We start from the raw sequence: 24,812 nt of genomic DNA on the forward strand, positions 1-24,812 counted from the left end.
CTGGGAAACTTCAGCTGTCGTTCGAGGTCCCACCAACGGCTGCCAGTCCTTTGCCGAGGTCAGGATGCCTGCGTATGTTCTTTTGGCTGGAGATGGAGGCTCCCCAGCTCTTACAAAGGTGATTGCCTTCTTGGAGGGTCGAGACCGCTTTGCCCACTTAACTCTCTAAATCGTATTTAAACGCTTTCAGAAAATGACAATACTGACATTTTGGCTGCCAAATCATGTGTTTACTGTTCAGCTTATTCACATAGCAATGAGTATCTGCTGTCATCAGCCACTGTTTCTGCCCCGGGAAACGAACCGGCAGCAGAATTACAGTCATTACATTTGGCCGACAGAAAGCTTTCACACCGCGTCAGGTATCTGAGATGCCTGCACAGGCAACTCAAAAGCATTGGCCTCAAAAATAGCTTTGGTATTATTGTTAGCCAGACTTTTGTCATCCATCACTCTTTGTCAATCCATTTCTAGTTTGCAGTGGGAAGCAAATCCTCCATCTGGAGTGTGGTGATGTTGAATCTCTCTCTTGCAAACCCTGCTTTTTACTTAACAACTTCTGCTTTCAACAAGACGTTCAGTGAGTGATTTTGGGGGGAAAAAAAAGGTAAAAGACGTAGATGTCTCTGCTGACCCAACCTCACAGCTTTCCTTTCAACGGAGTGGCGAAGGTGCGCACTAATAACTGACGCTCGCTTTTAATGAGCTGCTTTTTTTTTGTGTTTTTTTTTTTTTTTTTAGGTTTGCAATAAATTTTGGAGGAACAACTGACAGGTTAGGTGTGTCTGTGAGTATGTGTGAACGTTGACGCACAGATATAATTTGATAGCGTCTTCATCTAGGAAGTCTGTTCTCCATGGGGACAGTTATTGATGACGGGAAGGAGGTTATAAAACAAAGATTGAATCACTTGTATACTGGTCCAAGGACAATGGCGGAGAGAATGCAAACATCAGCACTTGTGTGTGCCTTGTTTCCTCATAATGCGCTATTTGTGTGCACGTACACAAAAGTGTAAATCAAGTCGGTGATTATCCTTGAGAAATCATTCCGAACTTCCCAGGTTTGTATAGTTTGAAGGGTAGACGGGGTTGCCTGTGCAGATTTTGTCACTGTAGTTATTATCCGAGAGAGGCTTTTAATTTGGGGCTAATGAGTATTTGTTGTTCTGTCACTCACGCACCCTGGTGTGCGTGCGTCTGCATGGGTAAGAATGCATGCATGTGTGTGTGTGTGTGTGTGTGTGTGTGTGTGTGTGATTGAGGGGAGTACTATAGTGAAAGCAACAGACTGTACAGATGTTCAATAAGTGGGCTAGAACAGGCAGGGGGAGGAGAGGGGACGACGTTCACTCTCCCTCCCACACGCTTTCACAAACGCACGCGGACAAACGATGAACGTTTAACACGCACGCACGGGAAGAAACGGACACGCTCGGTCTTATTGTGCACAAGGATAATGCCAATGTTTAACGGGAACATAACCATTACACGCACACCTTTACACCGTGAGCTGAGCTAATGATGTAAGGAGGCAGAGCTAATTAACAGAACAGAGCTTAAATATGGAGTCGGGATTAGTGCAAAGATGGTATGTTGGATGCTGTGTGTGTGTGTGTGTGTGTGTGTGTGTGTGTGTGTGTGTGAGCAGAGAGACTGAGTCATTCAAAAACCTTCCAATCCCCCCCTTCCTATTACACACTCTTTTTGTTAGTGAGTGTGTGAAAAAGGCAGAGAAAGGGGAAGAAAGAACGAGGTCAACAATTATCACGTATTGTGAGTGAAATAACTGCTGTGACTGCCATTCTTGTCCTCCACAATGGAGCATGAAGGAGTGCGAATTGGGTGCAGCGGCCGTTTCAGCACAGTGCCGCGATTCATTATCATAATATTGCTCCATCCATCTTTTAACCATTGTTTCGCGCTGTTTTATTTCTGTTTGCTGTCGACACCTCCTACCTTCAATGCCGTTTCGGCTTCACCTTTCAGCATCTTCTCTAACTTCTCTGTTCGTTCCTCTCCGTCCTCCTGCGTCTCAAACGGTTCACCTCTTCTTGGGGGGCGGCCCCAGAGCGGGTCGTCTTCCAATTGGAGGATTGGCCGTTCAATCCCAGCCTCCTCGAGTCCCAAGTGTCCTTGGCCAAGAAACTGAACCCCTAAATTGCTCCCAATGGCTGTGCCATCGGTGTATGAATGGGTGTGAATGAGAATTAGCTTCGTCCTGATGGGCAGCATAGCCCCAGCCATCAAGAGTACGAGTACGTGTGAATCATCTCGCTCCAAACCTCAGACTCTTGTTTCGTAATGTGTTTTGGCATGAATGTTTAATGTGGTATGTGATCCTCATATATTTTAGATAATGCCTGTCTTATTGCTTGTTACCGTGGTATGTTGGCGTTCCCCGAAGTTGAATTTTTGATGGTGGCTTTCTGCCGTTTTACTAACCATCCAGTTTATTCCTATGCTTAACTCAAAAGTGCTGACGCTGCTGGAAGCGTAAAGTCGCATCAACTTGCATGCACCAGAGGAAGTGTTCAGATTTGCATTTTAATAAAATTTAGAGAAACAACTACGTCGGTTTGAGTGATGAATACAAGATGAAGAAATGCAAATCATTGACTAAAATATTGATCGTTCATTCTGTCCCTCTTCCTCTGTCCCTCTTTCTGTCCCAGGTGGTGTGTGCATCGCCCAGTCCTTGAAGATCCCCAGGGAGCCCAGAGTAGGGGAGTTTGACAAGATCATCAGACGCCTGCTGGAGACCTCCAATGCCAGGGCCGTCATCATGTTCGCTAATGAGGACGACATACGGTACGTGCCGTGCACTTAAACAAGCGCCTCCGCTGCCACTGCTCCATTGTTTTTCTGCCGCCTTCACTGTTACATGTGGTCGAGTGACATATTCTGCTGTGTTTTGGTTATAATAATGACGTAAAGAAGCCCACATGCCGCTTTGAGTTAAAAGCAATAATGAGAAACGGACTGTTCCTTCAAGACAGTTATAAGAGCATTGATGTAAAAGGACTGATCGAATAAGGGAAGTAAAAGTGCTTTTTAAGCTGAATTGTCCTATTTCCTGTTTGTTTTCTTTTCATCATTAGTTGATGCTGTTTGTTAGACCATGGTACAGCTACTGAGGAGAGGGACTTGACTGTGTTGGTGGGGCTTCAAAAGGGCAACAGGATCCAGCCAGAGCCCATTTTGTTGTTCTTTTTCTAACCTTCACAAACACCTCAATCTTCTGCTCTTCTTCTCAAACAGACGGGTTCTGGATGCAGCTAAAAGGAACAACCAGACTGGTCACTTCCTGTGGGTGGGCTCGGACAGCTGGGGCTCCAAAATCTCACCTGTGATTGGCCAGGAGAAAGTGGCCGAGGGAGCCATCACGATTCTTCCCAAACGGGCATCTGTAGACGGTAAGAGTGCACGAAGAAAACCAGAGACGCATACAGTGACGTCATGACCATATGACATACCGTACACAGTCAGTAACTCACAACATATGAACAACACTTTGAATCCGCACTGAGACTCTTTCCTCACACCTGGAGGTGTGACAAAGGAAAGGAAGCTGATGTGTGTGTGTGTGTGTGTGCGTGTGTGTTAAAAGTCTAATAGATCAACTTAAGGGGACAGGGGGAAAGACCAGGAACAGACAGTGAAATACACACATTCCCTGACTCGTGATCCCAGCGGATAACAAGTTTCTGCCATTAGGCCAGGGAGGATATCCTCATCTGCTCCCTGTCAGAGCTCCCTATTAGATAATTGACTCCTGAAGGGACAGAGAAGACGGGCACGGTATGAGAACGAGCCGATGGAGAAGTTTAAATGAATCAAAGTCAGCTTTGGCTGGTCGACATAAGGCAACGCTCTATCGGGTCTTCAGAATAGACAGAGGAGCCGTGAGTGAGACGGAACCAGCGCAGGATTAATGAGGAGCGCATACGCCGCAATTGTACCGATGTGTTAGGTACACCCGACGCTCTGATGCAGTACAATAACCATGCAGTAGATTCTACCTCTGTGAAGCTTAAAATGGTCAGTTTTTGTTGACACAAAGGTGTTGATTCAACTCCAATGTCATTTTTTTTGTAATTCTTTTTTATTGAGATAGAAAAGCAAATATCCACCAAATATGAAATCATCTCTAATGCATGTCATATTTATTCCATTGAATCCAGTTTACCCAAATTCTCTTCTATTTGTTCATCTCTGATGTGGAGAAGAAAGTCTACTCCTCCATCATATCATTTCTCCCGCCTCTTTTGGGAGTAAATCTGCAACTTGTCGTTCACACTTTGGTTTTTTGTATGGAATAAACAAACCGGCTATAATGCTGCTTAGCAGTCTTTGCTTTGCAGTGTAACACAAAGACTGGTATTGATCGCCTCATTCAACTCACTGCAAGAAAGCAAATAAACGCATTTCCCCAAATCTCACACAGTCCCTTAATCAAATAGCCAGAGGGACTGTTGACAGTCCAGGGTCCCCAAACAATTGGTGGAGATAATTGTCTTTTCTAATTCACGAGACCTAAACTGAAATGTCGTTTTAAAGAACCTCACATTACCACAAATGCTTTGTGTTTTTCACGAGCGTACATATCTGTGATCATGATGAGAAGCTTGTGATCCCAGGTTCGCTACCTGTTGAGCTGCACGGTGAGTGAACCCACTGTTCCCAGCAGTCTAAGTGGCAATTGAGCGACACAGGTGCACACAGGACCAATTTCTCTGACAGCAGAGGAGATTAATCAAGGCTGGTCTTGTCACCTTTTAGAGCGGGTCTGGCATCGCACAGGCTGTCCAAGTCAGTCTGATAGACCCCGGTGATTTACCCATCCTCCATGGTTTGTTTCACATGCACTGTGTTGCCCTGAGCTGCAATCCCAGTGGTGTTGGAAATGAGTGTAAATGCTTCTTTGTAGTCATCTAGGGGCATACCTTAGGGACATGGAAACAAACAAATAACTCCTGCAGTATTCAAGTAGCCAACACACCACTGGTGATGTTAATAAAAGCTAAATGACAATAGAAAAACATCTTCTAAAAAAATCCAGTTTTGCCACAGACAACAAAGCAAAAAGCTGTTTTCCCAATTAATTGTGCTATGAACTAGTTGTACAAGTATAATGAGTGTTTTTATCTCTTTCATTTCTTTCTTCTTTCGTCCATCTCTTTATCACAGCCTGCCATTCTCTGACAGGTATTTTCAATCTTGTGAGTGGAGAAATAGGTATTTCCCTGTTTCCTGCTTATTAAATTGGACAAGTAGCCAACGTAGACGGCGGCGGAAGCTCGTTCTAAAATGTTTGCTCTCCCCGCTATCGGCCTCATTATTTGATAGGCGTTCCCAAACTGGATGGCTCTGCAGAAATGGCTCTTCAGTCATTCCTGAGATCCATTGGCTTTTCATAACATATGCCTTTGGGAGTCAAAGCTTTATTACACCGCCATTAACATCTCGTTTTTTAGCACAGGCTCTGTGGAAAATAATCCCTTTTCACCTTACGCTTCCGTGTTCTCCTAACATTACACCATTAAACAAGATCATGCTGTTGAACAGCTTCATCTAGGTTTTTAAACTTTTACTCGTCTGTGTTTTTTACAGCGTTTGACCGGTATTTCCGTAGCCGCTCGCTGTCCAACAACAGAAGAAATGTTTGGTTTGCCGAATTCTGGGAGGAAAACTTCAACTGTAAGCTGGGTATGCATGGTAAACGACCCGGCAGCCTGAAGAAATGCACAGGTAAGACACTACTCTTTCTCTTTTGACTTTTAATGAGTTAGTCGCCACCATTGTTTCCACCACTTGGAAAAACTCAAAATGCCTGGTTACCCAAACTAGCAATTTCAGCAAATGCATTGGGTTGAATTTGTTTGGATCGCTCCATAGTACACAAAAAAAAAGAGATATAAATGTTCCTAGCTGGAGTGGGATTTTATACTACGCAACAGGCTGTCACAAATCATTTGCCAATTTGAGAAGAGGAGTTTTAACTCAAATGCTCCATAGAGGGTTGTTAGTTTTACCTTCTAACAGATCAGGCAGGAGGTCAGTTCTAATTGGTCTTCTCTCATCCGAGCACCACAACAACCAGATCCTTGCATCTTGCTCGGTGCCGTTCTTCTTGTTTTGCTTGCTGCAAATCAAGGACGGGCTTAAATGCCCATCAATGTAGCTTCCGGCTGAAACAATCGCCAAACTATGTTCTATGAGCCTTCTCTGACATTTAACAGCAAGAGAAACGAGTTCACGCTAAAAAGCAACCGGTTGTTCTGGTATTTTCCAATTAGGCCAGTCCACAAAAATCTGTGCAGATTTACCTCCTTGATGGTAGGGAGCACTGGTGGCTCTAATAAGTACTCTTAGAAATCAGACCACACTCAGTGTTAGACTCCAAGTAGCAATACAGCTCAACAAGAACAATTGTTTGTGTACTCAAAGCTAATCGTGAAATGAAATAGTCTGTTCTTGTATATACGATAATTTAGTCTCCTCAGTGGAGTGTGTGTGTGTGTGTGTGTGTGTGTGTATAGAGTATGTGTGTATTTGTGCTGTAATAGGCACTTGTTGTTGTCAGTTTTTGCATATGCGATGCTCATTATGGTTTGGCCTGCATTTTGCTGTCATATCAAAATGCCTGCAGCTTGTTTTTATTTTTTACCAAAGGCCAAGCACTGCTACTGATGAGTTACATGTGTGTCCTGTGTTGTGTGTACATGTGTGTGTGTGTACGTCATCTAGACAGGGCTGTGTGTGCACTTTCAAAGTACAAAAAACGCCATTAGGGCCAATGGACTTTGTATGAATGTATGTCCATGATAAAGAACATACGAGTCTTTCCGGTTTAGGTTCTGTATGAAGTCGTGCTGCTGCGATTGAGTCTGTATATTTGTGTGTGTGTGTGTGTGTCACAGTGAGTATCCCCAGGCTGACACCCGCCATTAATTCACATAATTAGGTTTGTAAGGTCTGCGACTCCCATTGACCATCTATTACTACCCGTGGCATCTGTGTATGTGGGCGTGCATGTGTCGAGGGCCGTGGCCTGTATTCGTGCGACAAAGTCCATTAATTCCAAGTGCTGGGGGGTCACAACCTCCAAATCATCAACACAGAAGCCAATCAGCAGCCTGCTGCTCAAGGTCGCCATGGTGACACAGCTGATGGGAGGATGTGGAAATGGTGTGATTGTTGCATTTTATTGGGCCGAGAGAGGGACGAGTAGAAAATGAGCAAATGTCGACAAGTGCAAATAGGAAGATTAACTGCAAGAGGGGTTGAAAAATGGATGCAGAAATGTGATACATAGACAAATAAATATTGTAACATAATATATTATACAACATAATCATGCTTTGTAAAATCAGTATGATTATAATAATATATTATACAAATTAGAGGTTAAACCAATGAGAATCTTTCATATTGACAAAAGGAAATGGGAATGAACACAGCTCTTTCTGAATCTCAGCTCATTTTGCCGAAACAATAGAAATAATATATATATATATATATATATATATATATATATATATATATATATGACTTGTGCATCACCTTCTAACAAATACAATACTTTTGTTTTCTGTCTTTCAGTCCTACCCACAAGATATCCTATTAACTTTATTCTCATGCAAAATGAGCTACATAAAGCTAATGCATATTTTGTTCTGTGGAAATTAGAAACCCCCATTTTGATGTTTTGAATGGTCATGACTGCGGCTACACACATGCACGTTACACCAACTTTCATCACTATCATTTCATCTTTCATAAAAAAGAAGAGTGGGCACAAAAGAAAAGGAAAATCCAAGGCACTCCAACTTCTGAGTCTAGTAAAAAGCCCTTTTTTTCTCTTAAGCGTGGTTGATATGCTCGTAAGCACATCAGCCAGGAAAACTGGGATACTGGGATAAAACTGTTGTGTTGAAAGCGTGCAGTCGGGTAAAACTGATGCCTGAGGGGAAGCCGACTGAGGCAGACACCATATCATAGATAAGCCTACATACACACCGACTGTACATGCTCACAAACACTTACATGCTCAGTGGCTGCAGATAAAATCACCAATGGGTGCACAAGCACTCTGCTAATTAATGTGATACTTTGACCTGATACTTTAAGTCACACCGGCCTTGTTGTTGCTGTATATACTATGTACAAGCTCTGTATTTCTCTCTTTCTCAGAGACGCACGTACCTTTTTGTATTGATCCACGAACCTGAACTCTGACACAGAATACTCAGTGAAATATGATATTATTTTTTAAAGGAGCTAAACTCTAAATTCAGAGCATATCTATGATTGAGGGATTGCCGCCACACTACACTACACATCTTTATTCTCTGCTCAGGCAGCCATTACTCAACTATGTTTTTCAATTACAAATAGTGGTTTGCTGCTATATTAATTCGCTGAATGTCAAATTTAGCACCTTTTCAAGAACATGTGTTAACTGAGATATGTATTCTCAGTTAGTCCATCAAAGTCAAACAGTTGTTTTGAGTAAAAGGGGGCGACACAGGAAATTGAGGGCGTATGTATCGGCTCTCAACATGGCGACGGCTAGCCAGTGGCTTGCAGCTAACAATGCTAACAATGCTAACAAATGCCATAAGTCAAAATGCAATTTACGGTTCGTGGTTCATGGCATTTGGCTTTGCTCTGGTCTGTTCCCCGAGTACAATAAGTCGGCAGGATCTGCGCCTAACGGGAGTAAAATGGGATTCAAACAATAAAGGTTCAAATATACAATCAAATACATGACAGATCTCAAATGTGATTGGTTGTTTGCGCTGATGTCTCCGTTATGGATGAGCTCACTGCTCCTCTTATAAAGCGAATGCGGCGCAGCACCTCTGTCTTACCCGTCGTGACTCTGACTGATCTCTCAAATCATAATATCCTACTTCTATGCAGCCTACATTTCCTCACTCTGGAATGGACACAGACACACTTGGACAGGGTTGACAGAGCGATACACTCACACACACACACACACACACACACACACACACACACACACACACACACACACACACACAGGACGTACACAAGTTTCACACAGTTCTCGACCTGGGTCCATCAATGGATCTCTTCCACCGGTGACTAGCATTGGTTGTGACAGGAGCCATAAGCTTCAGGTACACACAGAGGAGTTAAAGCGCAGTACGAGCAGAAAACAAGGTCGTTACACTGCTGCCTGTTGTGTTTTTTTCCTCCTTCATGGGTTGTGACTTGTGTCACTCTCTAGGGAATTGTATCATCATTTGATCTTCCTTTTTCTTGGCTTTTGTGATCTTTCGTCACTTTGTCGACTGTCAATCTTGAGTCAACTTTCTCTCCGTCTGACTTCTTCTCTCCCCGTCTCTCTAACTATTTATGTCACTTCTGTCCGTTCTGTCAATATCAAACTGAAATGGCTCCATTGTCGTGCACACACTGAGATATTCAATACAAACAAAAGCATGCTATCAATACAGTCAAACAACAACGTGATGTATTTATATTATTCAAAGCACCAAACACTGTAAATATTCAATAATTATCTCCCTCATTCTTACTTGTTCTCATGGGGATTTGTGCTTTGTCAAATCTTAGCTTGTTTACATGGTCACAAAAACTAATCTGCCATACCATTTGTTATATATCGATGTAAATACGGCAAATAAAAGCCAAATCTTTAAACAAAGCAGACATTTACATCAGTGCTTACACTGAAATATGTGTGATGATGAGCTCGCTATCTGGGAAGAGCTATTTGCAAAGCTATTTGTAAGGAGGTCTCTTTTATGCAGCTGTATAGTTTGCACTTGCGTTGCATATTATGGCTGAATCTAGTCTTGCATGCTGAGTTTAATGGGTCCAATAACACTCAGCCAGAGGTCTTTACACCCTACTGAATGTGGGGGGGGGGGGGGGACACACACACACACACACACACACATGGTGCAGATACAGGCAGTGGACAGCACATCAAACAATACAGAACCACTTTGCTTCAAACACATCAGCAAAATGTGTATGTGAATTTATGCATCAAGGTGGGAATGTGACTGTGAACAATGTGTGTGTATAGAGTGCAAACTCTATCATAATAGTTAAAGCTCTCTGGTCTACTTTCCCTGATTAGCAAGATTACCACGGGACTGTAGTTCCTCTTGCAGCTGCCTAATGAAGGTTATGCTGAAAATTCCAATCCTACTTAATAGGCAAACAGATTATCAAATACCGACACACACGCACACACACACACACGCGCGCATGAAGCTTTACATTTCCCTCGTTTAATATGAAATATGAATGCATTACAGAGTGTTTGTTAATGGTGAAATTATCTTCCAAGGGCTACTAAGCGATAGTTTAAAGCACTTTTTTTGTTTGTTCTGAGCACGAGGATGCTGTTCTCACTCAGTATGACACTAAACTTTTGAAGTCTTCATCCAACACCGGTGATGCGTGCACGGATCTGTCTGTTTGAGATTCGCTCAGTTCCAGGAGTTAATTAGATCCCGACTTAGCTCAGCGTGCGCACGTTTACCCTCGTGCACAAACACATGTTCGCTCGCTGGTAATAGACCATATCCTAACGAGGTCGATGGGGAAGGAGAGTTATTAGGCTCGCAGGCTGGATAAACTGTTCCCGCCCCTGTGAAAAGGCCTCCGGGCCCAACAGACTGAAAGAAGGAGGCAAAAAACACAGATGGACAATTAGAGATTGACAGGCGCAGACAGACAGAGTGTGAGACAGAGATGGCGACAGACAGACTTGTACGACTCTTTGCAGCATTAGCTTCCAGTATGTGGGATGAAGTGTCATTTAGCTGCAGTGAAATGATCCTTTTTCATCTTTCTTGTAGAAGACGTGGTTAGGTGACTCTGTGTGCATATGTGCTTGTGTGTGACTGATGAGATGCAGTCTGCTCTGTATTATGCATGTAACGTGTCCCTGGATTCTCACACAGAGAAACTCGTATCCGTGTGCATATGCCAGACTGCTTGTTGCCATCGCAGGCAGGTAGTGCTGTGTGGTTGAAAGAATCAGTGTTGAGCTGCCCATCTATCACTGTTGAGTCACACACACACACACACAAATCCATCTTGAGCAGGTTCAGGGGACCAGCTGTTCACTGTGGTCATGTCAAACACCTCTGTTAGTGATACACACCTAAAAGCACACCTGCAAACGGATACACACCCACAATTACATCCACAAATTAAATGAACATGCACACGTTTAGCTCAGCGTAGATTAGAACACTGTTAATTGCTTTTTTTGGACAGCTGGGTGCAGGTCGAGGAAGCCGCAGAGACGACATTGAATTCAAGTTGTTATTGGAAATCTGCTTGCAAACGGTTGCGTATCTACTAGAAATGCACCGATGGGATCGGCTGCCGATCAACACCGGACGGTTCTCAGCTAATCGGTCATTGACCAGCGACCAGCCTATCAGTTCCATATTGCAATATGATTTGCCGCTCAGATTTACGTTCAACCGCAGCATGAAAGTTAAAAAAAAAGCTCACAATTTGTCACGCCTGTAAGACCAAAATAAAGTGTAGAACAACTAACTTGACAATCACTTATTATAAATCGTTCCCACGCATGAACAGAGGGAGTGAAACGCTATCGACGCCGATAACAACAAAGCTCAAAACTTTGAAAATAAGACCCGGGTATTCAATGTTCATTTTTCTTTTTCAATTTACTTTCCTAAATGTCAAAGGAGTACTAAGGTGTGACTGAGGGGAAGACGACTTCTTGCATAATGACCAGAAATCCAATACAACTGATCCCAGAGCTTCATTTGTCATTGTTTTTATCTCCTTCTTTCTTGTCCCTTGACTCGTGTGTGGGGCTAGAAATGTGAGGATTTAATGCATAAATGTGTAATTTTAACACCAGATGTGTGTGCATTTTTGTGCGTCTCCGTCCACGCATGCATCCCCGAGTGCTCCCTGTGTGTGTGTGTGTGTGTGTGTGTGTGTGTGTGTGTGTGCGTGTGCTCTCACATTTCTGTGAGCAGTGATAGGTTGTTGCCGGTTAGAGAGAACAAGTGTTGCTCTACTAATGTGATTTTACGGTTCGTCCTCTCTTCAACAATACCTTCTCAGTCACATACCTCACCCTTCTCCCCCACTCTCCCTCTCCTCTCTCCCTCATTCTGTTGTTTCATTTGTTTCTTATTCATCTCAACCGTAGTTCCATTAACTTCCCTTCTATTTTTTGTCTCATTCCTGCTTTTGTTTTTTTCCATCCTTCGCTTACTTTTGATCCAGTTTCTCGCTAACGTTATTGCGCTCTTCCTCTGCCTTCACTTGTGTCTGTTGTTGTTCCATTCCAGTGTGTGTGTGTGTGTGTGTGTGTGTGTGTGTGTGTGTGTGCGTGTATATATATGCTTGTTGAAGAGTGGGAAGACAGGGGGCCCGCTGACATAAAACACACATTCCCTCAGCGACACAAACAAAAAAATGTATGTTTATTTGTTTGTCTGAAAGCTGTGCGGGAGAGAGATTAAGAGAGGAATGGACCGACAAAAGGAAAATAAAAGAAGCTGAAGGCAGACAGAGAGCTCGCGAGCAGAGGCGAGTTGTGGCAGGACAGTGATTCAGCATAATATGATTAATGACCAATGAATAATTGATATCAGCTGTACTATCAGCAGTCATATATATTAGTGGTAATGTGGAGATGTTATATGTATATTAGCCAAATATGTCTGCGGCGTCACATTACTCATGAAAAGATGTGTTCTGCAGTGAATTGCTCTTTATGAAGCAGAGAACATTCTCTATGCAGCCTGAGGACAGAGGGGGGAAGGAGATGAGAGAGGAGGATAAGGAGGCAGAAGCATTATTACAACTCTTGTTTGTGTGAGCGTGCCATAAGTTCTATCAGTAATAATAACAACTATGAGATGCAGCTAATGTCGTGATTTGCTGACGTACACTCCGACGTCACTGCAACAAGATGCAAAGTCAAACTTCTGGAGGTCAACAAAAACAGGGTTTTTGAAGTTATTAGCCAGCCTCTTTGTTGTAGACCTCCATCACAATTTACAGCCCAACTTCCTCGTTCAACTCTGACCTGCTTTACTTCCTTTGCAATGAGGGATTATTACCGTCATTTCATTTGTGCTCCATTTTAGATTCAACTCTTTATACCACAATTACGTTTCGACAACTCTCTGTTGATCGGACCCTTGCCTTCGTACTGTAGCGATGACACCATATTCCCAGGTCCTTACGATGACATTGTTCTCATATAGAAATCTTGGCCCTATAGCTACACAAATGGTCTAATCAGTTGTTAAGTCATAAAATCAGCCTTTTTAACCAGGTCCTTTCACGTGGCTTTTCCTCTATTTTCTTCTCTAAAATTGATTTACTGCAGAAACATTTCTTTACTTCTTTGACTGATTTCTTTCCCTCCCTCATTTAAATGTTATTGACCCGGCTTTTGGCTCTGCGCACACATGCATACTCACCAGCTGAATGATGTATGATATATTTGACATTGATCGCTGACTCTACACGCGCGGAAATCAGGCACCGATTAAGGAACAAGTAGACACACACACACACACACACATTCTCACATGCTGATTTGAATCTAATGACTGGTGTTTGTGAGCGGTGTATTGACATAACCTTTGGCTTCAGTGCTCTCTTGTCAAGTCCTGTAGAGCAGAATTCCTGTCTGATGCTCATTTCCTATTGGTTATTACTTTCTCTCTTAGCAGATTAGCTCTGAAGCTAGCGCAGAGCCAGACCAGTGTGTTTATAGCAAGAGAACTCTGCATGTGTGGTGTGTGGATGTGTACGTATCTTGTGGGCATATGGGTCACGTTTCCACGCTTCACGGTATGTCTTATGAATTACGATGCGGCAGCGTTTTCACATCCAGTCATCTCCCTGACGTATTTCACGACATGTTTGATTAATGAGCGAAAAGCTAATCAAGCCACCTTTTATGTAAATGCATTCATCACCAGCCGACATGAGTTTGCATCATCCCGAGGTTTATTTATAACATTTCCCCACTTAATTATTTCCAAATTTATCTCGTCTGCATCTTAAAATGGAAAATGAACGTTTGTGTACGTGAGCGCACCTGAGAAAGCAGTGAAAACAACTGTGTATATATATATTGGGCGACAGGAGCAGAAAAGGAGAGAATTAAATATGTGTTCCTAATTGATGTTTAATTAAGGAGCTTGTCCAAATCATTAGTTTATCCGTCATCCGTGGTGCATCAATCACCCTCTGTGTAAAACCTGGCTGGCACACTGGTCCGTGAAGGCATCCATCAAGGCAGTTAGCCAGGCAGCGTTCCTGCATCAGCCTCACCTCACCGCCTTAATGTGTTGGTTTGTGTTTGTATTCGACACAGACAGCACTGGGTTCACTTGAAAGACATTGGAGCACTTATTTCAGTGGTTCCACTGGCATCAATCTCATTATTGAGCCCACCTGCCTAATGAACCGGGAGGTGCGGGGCATGTCTTTAAGTATTTGGGGCTAAAGTGTTGGTTTAACCTAACATCACGAGTACTCTGCTTTTAACAATAAAACACTGTGTTCAATCATTTCTCAAATGAAAACCAAAGCGATATTTGCTTCATGCGTAGCGTGTTCTTTGTATCCTGTCCCACCAGCGAGACTTGACTTTTATTTGAAAAGGATTCTGCCGCTTTAAGGAAGATTTAATTCCACCATATCTTTTGGCTTTGGAGCTTATACACATTGTAGGTCCTGGTGTACGCGTCATTACAAAGATACCACGTGGAGACCACAATAACTAGAACTGGCCAGCGTGTGTTTTCTGCTACAAATTTCTAATGTGGGTTGAGATCCTCGATTTGACTGTAGTTAACCTCTTGCTTCAAGTTTTAAACACGTCTTTACATGAAAAAAGTACAAATAATTGTCATTTGAAGCCTGGAGGAGACACATGTTTGTGACTGGAACATTGATCGCCAGCGACATTAGTCAAAGTACCCTTTAGCAAGGCACTTATCCTACTTTGGTTTTAATGAGAGCCTCCAAGGTTTGAATATGATGTTCAATATATTTGAAGGTTAGAGGACCATCATAATGTTATTTGCATATTTATTTAAATTCTGAACATTGTGTCCAACCCTTTCCCAAAGCATCTGCTTTTAAATGGATAAATAATGGGAAGTAATAGATTAACAGAAAGTTATTTCTCTTATAGTTAAAAAAGCAACTTGCCCTGACTTAAATCTTTGTTCTCGTGAACATTTTGTGAACTTTAAAGTTTTATCAAAGTTACGCTGTTATTGTGTTGTAATACAGGTATGTGCAGGGACTTCGTTCATGCGTTCAAGTTTCAAAGTCTAGTGAGGAATTCCCACGACGACGGCTTGAAAGACCGCTGCCTCACAGCAATTCTTCTTTTGTACTTTTATGTATTAGTCATGAAACTGAAGCTGGAAGTCACGCAGCAAATCAGTCCAAACATGCACAACCATCTCAGGGTCAAATAAATACTGTAGACAACTGATGGAAATACATACGCACCCTTAAACAAATCATCCTTGGATTACATGTGCAAACAAAGCTGCATTGGTCCTTGAAGAAACTAGTTCAATGTCCTAATAACCAATTCCACTTGACGTTATCTGGTCGTGAATACATTAAAATAAGGATTTTTTTTTTGCCATGCTGACAGTTTGATTATATCAGAAGGAAAAAATGGTCCTAAACTGATTGTTTTTTCATTTTATATGTGACACTTTATTGAGTAAAACTTTGCATTCGCCAAGTTATTCCATCATCTCACACCTGTTACACTTGCAGTAATTACAATCCATCGAATCAGCATCGAGGATGCAGAGCCTGAAAAATAAAATAATGTCAAGAAAAAACACTTTGATTTAGCTCAGGGTTTCATCTTTCCTTCAGGGGGGGTCAAAAGAAATGTGTCTCCGTGTTAATCTTCAGGACATCAAGTTAGATTTCAGCAGTAATCCTGATATTCTTACCAGAGTGAGTCATAGTACATCCACCTCTGCATTGATGTTGAAGTGCCGGGCTCGATTATTCAAGTGGGATCTCATGTCGTTTAAGAGATATTTGAAGAGGTCTGTTTCAAAATGCAGCATCAAATTATGAATAATGATAAAAAAATACCACCATGACTTCATATTTAAAGATGTCTCTATAAAGTACTGGGTACCGGCTGTAAAACTCGTGTCTTTTGTCATCTAGAGACTTTAGAGGTTAAAGATTTTGCTGCAACCACATAATTTGTAACATCAGGTGTCATGATTGTCAAACGGCAGATTATCTCATTTTCAAATTATTCAACTTTCATCATGAAATCATTTTTTTGAACAAAGTTCCTGCCATGCCTGTGGCTTTTATTAGATAAAGCTAAGATGAGTACCGCCTTTTATACTGATCTAGAAACGGATCACAGCACCCGGCCTGCACGTCTATGCAACAAGAAACAAATAATCAGCCACTCTGACTCTGAGGCAGATATGGAGATGATTGCGTCCTCGTTGAGCTTTTGGTTTGCAGATCTTTTATGAAACATGAAAGTTACTTTTCATCTGTACTTCTGCCTCTCGCAGTCTTTTTTTTTTTTTCTCCAGCATTTTCAATGCAAATCCTTCCTCACCAAGCCGCCAACCAAACCAAGCTGCCTGTGGTCTCTGATGTCATTAACACAGAGCAGAAAGACTGAATTTAATTTAGAAGCGGGCTGGCTGAAAAAGGGAACAGAGTGAGTCAAACAGGGTGCGTATTAACACACAAGCATTTTGTCCATCCATCTGTGTCTGTGTCTCAACCTGTATCCCTGCTTATCTGTTTCACTTGTGTCTCGTTTTCACACGGGGACACACGCGCATATATTACACTCTCATATTAAAGACTCGGTTATGGATGTCTCTTTATTTTGCACCTGCTCACGCACATTATGCGCAGAGATGAAACGAATAGATTTGTGGCCACTTCATTGATGTGACAAGCTGTTACTGGCTGCAGACAATGGGCGGACAAATCCAATAAAAGCTCCGTAGCGTTGTAGTGTTCACACACACACACACACACTCAGACACACGCACGTGCGCACCCCCCCTATCTCCGATTAAACCACCTGACGCAATCCCGGGAAACAGAGACAGTAGTGCTCTCCGAGTTAGCACCACTCGAAACAGCACCAGTCGTATAACTGTCTCAGGGCAGGATTGCATTTTCTTGCGATATGCTGATTAATGATGCATTGTGTCGTTTCACATCGAGTTTCACAGCATAGAGAAATTCTCATTATCTCGTGACACGTTGATCTATGGCTCAAAGTGTAACACTTTGTCGTACTTTTTTTTTTGTTTTTTTGTTCTCTGAATGGAAGCATGCACAAGCGTTGAAACGCACACACACACACACATGCGCATACTGATGCTTCGGTAAAAAGAGGCTGGCTCGTTGAGCAAGGCGAGCAATAGACGTTGGCTCGATGTAATGAGGTCACGAGTCTGGTTATGAATACTGAGTGCATACTGAGTGCAATCAGTAATCTGATATTTATGGGTCAGTTTAAAAAAAAAGGCAAGACAAACTCTTGATATAATTATTCCGGGGCCATGTGGAAAGCATAAACTCTCCAGTTATCTCCTTACATCGAGAGAAATGTTGGTTTCAGTCTAATCTAGAGTTGCCCCTTAATTGGACATCCAAGTTCCAGTGCGTCTTTGAAACTGTAGCAGCTTGTAACCTTCATTAATTAACACAACGTTTTTACCGAAGTGTGCCTCTCATTGGCAAGATTTTGAAAAGTTCAATCACTAATGACTTTTTCACACTACGTGACTTTAGCCCCGATTTTCCGCGCTCCGTGTGAACTGTTTAAAGACGCGATCCGACAGGCCTGCTGATGCATTGCAGACACAGATATATGTAGCATGCTAAATACCCTAGACCCGTCGGGGAGTCCGTCAGGGAGCTACACCCAATGAGAGGGCGAGACTCGGGTTGAGGGGAAACCTGAGCAGAGGTGTGTGTGTGTGTGTGTGTGTGTGCTGTGTGTTGCATTTTGCAACATGGACCTAAATTGATGTTGCTGCGCCTAGGGTTTAGATGTTTGCCTGAACAAACAGTGACACAGTGACTGATCTACATAGCGTAAAATAGCAAACAATCAGCAAGCATGACTTACGACTGTGACGTAGTCTGGAGACCTCACCTGGGATTATTCGTGGTGAAAGATCTTGTCGTGTCTTTGGTTTAGAATTTCAAAACATCACCAGAACTGTAGCAGTGACACCAGATATTACGAGGATTGCGGATCATTACTATAGCTCATGCAGAGAGGTAGAGTTTGCCATATACTGTATATTACTATTGAAGAAAATCTTAATATTTATACTTCAGTGGTGTTTTTACTGTCTAATAATAATAATAATAATGCTCGAAAGATTGATTTGGGGTGCAGTATCACATTAGTGCCAACCATGTGATATCTACAGGTATGTCGCTGTGAAAATATGTACTGATCACTGTCTTGTTTAGCTTTATTTACTGACTATTAGCATAATTAGGTCTGTAATTATAGCAGGGCATTAGACAGCCAACTCAAGGGCCGTTTGTTGATTATTGAGACGGTGTAGAGATGTTTCAGACACTAATACTGTATATATTGCTTTCTAGTTTATGTGGCACAAATGGCCAATTACCCGGTGCTTGAATCCACATTTTTAACTGCTGTTAGATATTCCTGAGATTCAGTGTGATCGAATATGCAGTATTATCATTCAAGTAGTCTTAGAGATTGCAGCCCCGTAATAAGCCAATGTTGACGGGAGTGTGTGCGTGCACAGTTGTTTTGTGTTTATGACAATAAGCCATACGGCAATAAGCAGAGTGAAGTTAACTGCGTTCGTATTGGACGCTAAGGAGTCTCCGTAGAAAAGCAGACTTCTGGCATCTTTTCATTTCAATTTCAGTGCAAAACAAACAATCAAAAGTCATAATGCCTTATTATGTGATGTGCTTAGAGAAACAAGTCGCACTGTCAAATGGAATTCTTAGTTTGCTTTTGTCTTTATGTTTACAGTGTAAAATGTGTTTAAAAGAGAGCTGGCCTCTGGGGTTAAAGGTGTCCGGCTTTGTGCTTTGCTGCACCTGTAACCACACCCAACAGTGATGTCATGGGGTCCTTGAGCCCAGCGGAGGATAACCCCATCAAGACGGTCTCTCTTTGAGTCTGTATGAAGGATACAGAAGCACTGGTTGTTTCTAGCTACAAAGCCCCTTTAAAACGTACCTCAGTTCTCTACATGTTAGAAGGAGATAAACTGACGCAGCAACATAACATGGAGATCGGACGCCACAAGAAAGTCTCAGTTAAAAGACGCTTCATTCCCAAAAATATATTCGTCATACATCTTGCTTGCAGTGAATAAAATGATTTCACCCTCGGAGGGATAAAAGACGGGCAAATATGTTTAAATGCTTTAATCTACACAGTGCACAATTCAATTGTTTGAGCCTATAGCTTAAATGGTTGATTTGTACTATTTAAATTGGCGCTGGGCTTAGATTAAAGTGCTGGAACATATCCGAGTGTCGACTTCCATGAACTCTTTGTTGAAAGTTAAATCTACATTCATCGAATGTGGCGGCGGTTGCCCTGAGATTAGTGACAAGAGCAGTAAATTGACTCCCAATTGGTTAGCCAGTCAGTTAATTGCATTAGCTTCACCTTGCTGCACCGCTCTATTGGTTTTTAGTTTCCACCAGATGCAGCGGTTGGTCCAGTAAAGCATTCATCTCACCCGGCTTCACAGAGGGGGTTTTGACTGGGCTTATAGCGGCATCAATCACATTACTGAGGCTGCTACTGGAGTAACCCCGGGGCACAACAAGACTTTTAAACCTCTGGAAAACTTTTCAGCCTCAAAGGTATTGTTTGACATGTATCAGCCTCTCACACCATTAAAATGTTGTGGTTTGAAATGTGTTTTACAGAGAAGAAGAACTGCAACGTGCTACATTTTACAATCAGAATAAAAAAAACGAGAGATTCATGTGAGGAAAAGGTCATTTTACGCCATACAGTTTGTTGGTCACTGATAGGGAATAAAGACAATCACATATAGATTTGGCTGAGATGTTAGAAAACTAGGTGTGGCCAGAATTTCAGAAGCTCTCCCGTCTCTTTGCGACTACTGAGGTGTGAATGTGTGTTGTTGTTGTTGGCCAAAAAAGGTGCAAGTATTCCCTGGAGAAACAAAGGTTACTGCGACTTGTGCAGCTGGTTTTATAATGAAAGCTGAACTAAAGGCAGTGATACACAAAACAACATGCTGGACAACTCTGATGAGCAGCAAGTTGTTTATTCATGCCTGGTGCTTGGACACGACTTAAGGGGGTTGTTGACCCGCAGCCTCAGTCTGCTGCCTTAAAGCGGGTCGTTTTTGCCGTGTGTGTGATGCCTCGGTATGACCAGCTACCGAAGTTCCAGCCAGTAATGTGTGGCCACAAAATGAATCGTTAACAGTTTTGAATCTGCGGACGGGCGTCGAAGGAGTCGCGCTTCGGTTTAGAACAATGTGGCTTCACTGGTTCGGGAGTGCAAACAGGAACGGCGAGCGCGGTGCTGCAGCAGAATAAGTGCCGTGTTAACCCAGTGCAGGATTGAACATCAGGGTGACAGAGACAGTAATGGGAGTGTGTGTGAGGCTGAATAAAAGCTCTCCATTGAGAGAGAGAAAGTTGTTCTTTCCTCTGCTAGTTCTATCGCTCTATCCCTCTTTCTTGTTTTTTCTGCTACACATACACACATTCTAGTCTGCCTTTCTTTCCTCCACATACACGCGCGTAGCCTTCTCGTATCTATTGAACAGCTCTGTTATCCAGGGATTGAGAGGAGATGATTAGTCAAACTCAGTGATCAGCTGACACGCTTCCCACCGTGGCTCTCACACCATACACGAGTCACCGCCAACAACAAACACTGACGTGCATACAAAACAACCCGACAGCCGTCTATAACTGTGGATTGGATTTTATTCTCAGGACCCCATTAATTCCTTATGGATTCTCATATTGATTAAGGAGCCTCTGGTATTGTTAATTCAACTCGGCCCAGACGGGTTTTGATTCGGTTGGCGTTGCCTGAAGGTGACTGCTACTTGTAAGGAATGGGTGAATAAAGCCTCGGCAAAAGGCGGCGAGGAGGGGGAGCGAGACAGCAGAGGGAAGGGCAGAAAGATGCAATATGAGAAAATGACACACAGAGGGACTGGAGAGGGGAACAAGTGAACAAGAGGGAAAAGGAGAATAAGGCAGAAATAAGAAGTAGGGATAGAAACACACAAGCAACAACAAGAATATACTCCGAAAAGGAAGGAGTTGAAGCAATATGAGGAGGAAAAAGGGAAAATAATGAATTTACAGTGTTTGGACTTCATATGCAGTTGCACTCCTTGAACCTTTTTTCATGAAAAACAGAAATGAATGTCGCCATCAATTACTTATTTCCACCCTAATGCATCAAGGAGGTTTTTATTTTCACTCCGTTCTTTTTTTCATTAGCTCATTGTGCTAATGAGTCGTTACATAAAACCCTCTCAATAAATTGCAACTGGGAGGTTATTCGCGCGCGTGCGTGCGTGCGTGTCTGTGTGTGTGTGTGTGTGTGTGTGTGTGTGTGTGTGTGTGTGTGTGTGTGTGTGTGTGTGTGTGTGTGTGTGTGTGTGTGTGTGTGTGTGTGTGTGTGTGTGTGTGTGTGTGTCTGTGTGCATGTATTTGTCAGATAGAGGGCATGGGTTTTATGAGTGTACTACATGCATGCACGTGCACTGTGCATGCCCACGAGCATGAAGGCCAATACATTTGTTTTATTGCCAATTGATGAGCTTAAACATGATTATGCAGTAATTAATTAGGCTGCAGTAATGAGATAAACCTCATAGCTTCAGAAAAATCAACAGAAACACGGGAGAAACACACGAGAGAGCGTTTAAATGTTGCGCGCAACAACAAAAACATGACAATTCCGGTTAATTGTGTAGAATTTAACTGCAGTGTTCAAATAGCCCTCGACATACTGTCACGCTACATGAGTCAGAAAGAGGATGAAGTATATTGTGTCTTCTCTGAGCACTTTCTTACCTCTCTTTCTTACAAGGAAACGCCATTATCAGTGGTTCATAAGATGTAAAGAAGGAACGTGTTGTTCTCTTTTTCTGCAACTTTGCTACCAGGGTGAGAATGGACTGAGAGGCGTTATTTGTCATTGTCAGGCTGAGTGCCCTGCTACCTGTCTGATGCTCAACCTGTATCCTGCCTTTTAACCCCTTCCAAGTTTTTTGTCGCTTCACCCCAATTTGACTTCCTTTCATCTCTTTTTTATTTCACTTCTTTTTCCCTTCCAACCACTCTCTCTCTCTCTCTCCTTCTTTCCCGACAGCCTTGGAAAAAGTTGGTCGGGATTCCAGCTATGAGCAAGAGGGGAAGGTTCAGTTTGTGATGGACGCGGTGTACGCCATGGCCCACGCTCTGCATCGCATGCACCGGGAGCTCTGCTACGGATACCCGGGCCTCTGCCCGCGCATGGCCAGCAGCATCGACGGCAAAGAGCTGCTCAGCTACATTCGTGCTGTCAACTTCAACGGTGAGTTTATAACCCCGGACGTATGCCGACGTTCATGCATCGTCACGCAGACTCACACACAGCTAGCATAACGTTTTACAAAGCAAAATTGACTCTGCCACATTCGCAATAAATTAGGCGGCCGTGTTACGCCTCCAGTTAAAAAAGGACAAATTACAGCCGTCAAATGCTTACACATTGCTCAATAGTCCTGTAATGTTTATCCACCTTGAGTTGACTGATTCGGCTCAAACTTTAACAAGCTAAGCCCAATTCTGCCTCTAGTTTGGCTTATTCTTAACATAAAAACATGCCGTATGGCGTTCTTTTCACTGTCAAAATTCATTAATCTCACTGCTTTCCCCAGATATATTATCGGCTTATATTCTGCTTATGTGGTCTCGTATCACTTTGAACCTGCTCAATATTTAATTTCCTTTCTCTCCATGACTTCCTCCAATGTTGACAAAATTAAGTGGGTGAAAGACATTTATAATTTCCTTCTAAATAATATCAGACACCTCATTTGAATATTCTCTTATTAATCCATTTTCCTCCCCGATGCGCCGGTACCTGCTTTTCTGTCTCCTTTTCATTTCCTGTGTTGTTCTGTCAAGGACTGTGCGGGAATACGTATGGGTTCGGGAGAATGAAAGCGAGGGAGTCTTATTGTGAGATTACATTTAGGGGCACGATTGAAATTGCATGGATGTGTCAGTGCGGGAATGCCAGCAAAATATGTGTCAGCGCTTGTTGCTACCTGTGCTGTCTCTTGTCAGTCATCGCCAGAAGTGTCGAAATCCAATTCACCAACAGGCATTGATTGCCGTTTCATACTGCAACAGCGGGTTTGTGCTCAGGTGTGTTCTCTATATAGCTTGGCCTAGAGGGTAGAGAAATCATCCCATAACCACAAGGTCACAAACTTTACACCCCAATGAATCACTGACACCTTCTCTCTTACTGAAAGTTGCCCTACAGCAACTGTCTCTGGCAAGTATTCTGAGAGAACATAAAAAACTAGATGAGATTGAGCGAAAACGATAGGTTTGATGCTGAAGTCATCGAACAGGCACCTTGTATTATAAATGTTTCATATGCCTGTGACACCTTTAAGATAGCTCGACAGAAGGTTCGTCTGGGACATGAGGAAAGTGGTGAGTTGAATGCGGACACAGATGTGATGGACCTCATGTCATCGGGCAGCTTTATCCAGAGGGCAGGACCACAGGATTCTGAGGGTGATTTTGTTTGGTACATGGAGCCAATGACGTGATTTCAGTGCTGGAGTAATGTGTTGTATATTCCATGTACGTGTAAAAAGTCTTGCTACTAACTTTTGAATTTGTGGATAATCCTGCAAATAAAGCATAACAGTAGTCTAACCTGCATGAGATAAATAAGAGCGTGTATGGATGCTCTTAAGTTTTGATACATTTTTTTTAAGTGATAAAATGCTGTTCGGGTGATATTGGTAATGCAATTTAAAACATTTTGTTCATTATCCGAAATAAGGCCAAGGTCTCTAACTTGGTCACTGTATTTTAGAGACAGAGATGCCAAATGAAAATGTATTTATTCTGACTTTTAGGACCAGCGACAAGTATCTCTGTTTTTTCTGTATTCAGCTGTAAAAAATGTTGTGGACATCCAGCAAATAATATCATTTATACAGTTGTAAACAGGACTGAGAAAAACCCCCAGCAGGGCTGAGGACACGGAGCACGAGATCTACTTCGCCTGGGCATGAAAAGCTCATCTCTTGTCCTCAGATCCTCTTGCAAACGTCTTCGGTTGTCTGTGAGTAGACAGGCAGACAATTCACACACACGCTTCTGGTCAAAACGGCCAGCTAGCTTAGCTACCAGGCTAAAGGTGAGCCCAGCCAAAGCAGTTGTATAGCGGTGACAGCAGAAGCAGAAGTAGTCCGAGACAGATTAAAAAAACATTGGCTTTTTCCTCGACTCTGTGATGAGTTTCATCCAGAACTTTTCTTTTTGTTTGTGTCTTTGTCACCTTTTTCCGCCATTGATTGAGTTTGCATGCCTGTTTAAATCAAGCAGATCGAATTGTCTACAACTTAAAAAGAAATGGGGAATGGTCCCAGAACATTGAGACAAAAGATGCAAGCGTGAAAATGTTTAAACGGCCTCTCTAACGGACAGATAAAGGGTTTG

At 42.6% G+C, this 24,812-nt stretch overlaps 1 protein-coding gene across 1 annotated transcript in view; it reads left to right on the plus strand.

Annotated features, from left to right (window-relative positions):
- Window positions 1–24,812, plus strand: part of grm8a (glutamate receptor, metabotropic 8a) — a gene marked incomplete at both ends in the record, with an annotated part of 181,082 nt that overhangs the window by 118,901 nt on the left and 37,369 nt on the right. The window contains 4 exons of the mRNA XM_079184052.1: window positions 2,675–2,810; window positions 3,261–3,415; window positions 5,613–5,750; window positions 22,453–22,656. Of these exons, the coding sequence (XP_079040178.1) occupies window positions 2,675–2,810; window positions 3,261–3,415; window positions 5,613–5,750; window positions 22,453–22,656 (633 nt within the window). The remainder of the gene's footprint in view (window positions 1–2,674; window positions 2,811–3,260; window positions 3,416–5,612; window positions 5,751–22,452; window positions 22,657–24,812) is intronic.

This window comes from Pholis gunnellus (genome assembly GCF_910591455.1).
Source record: "Pholis gunnellus genome assembly, chromosome: 22".
Lineage (NCBI taxonomy): Eukaryota > Metazoa > Chordata > Actinopteri > Perciformes > Pholidae > Pholis > Pholis gunnellus.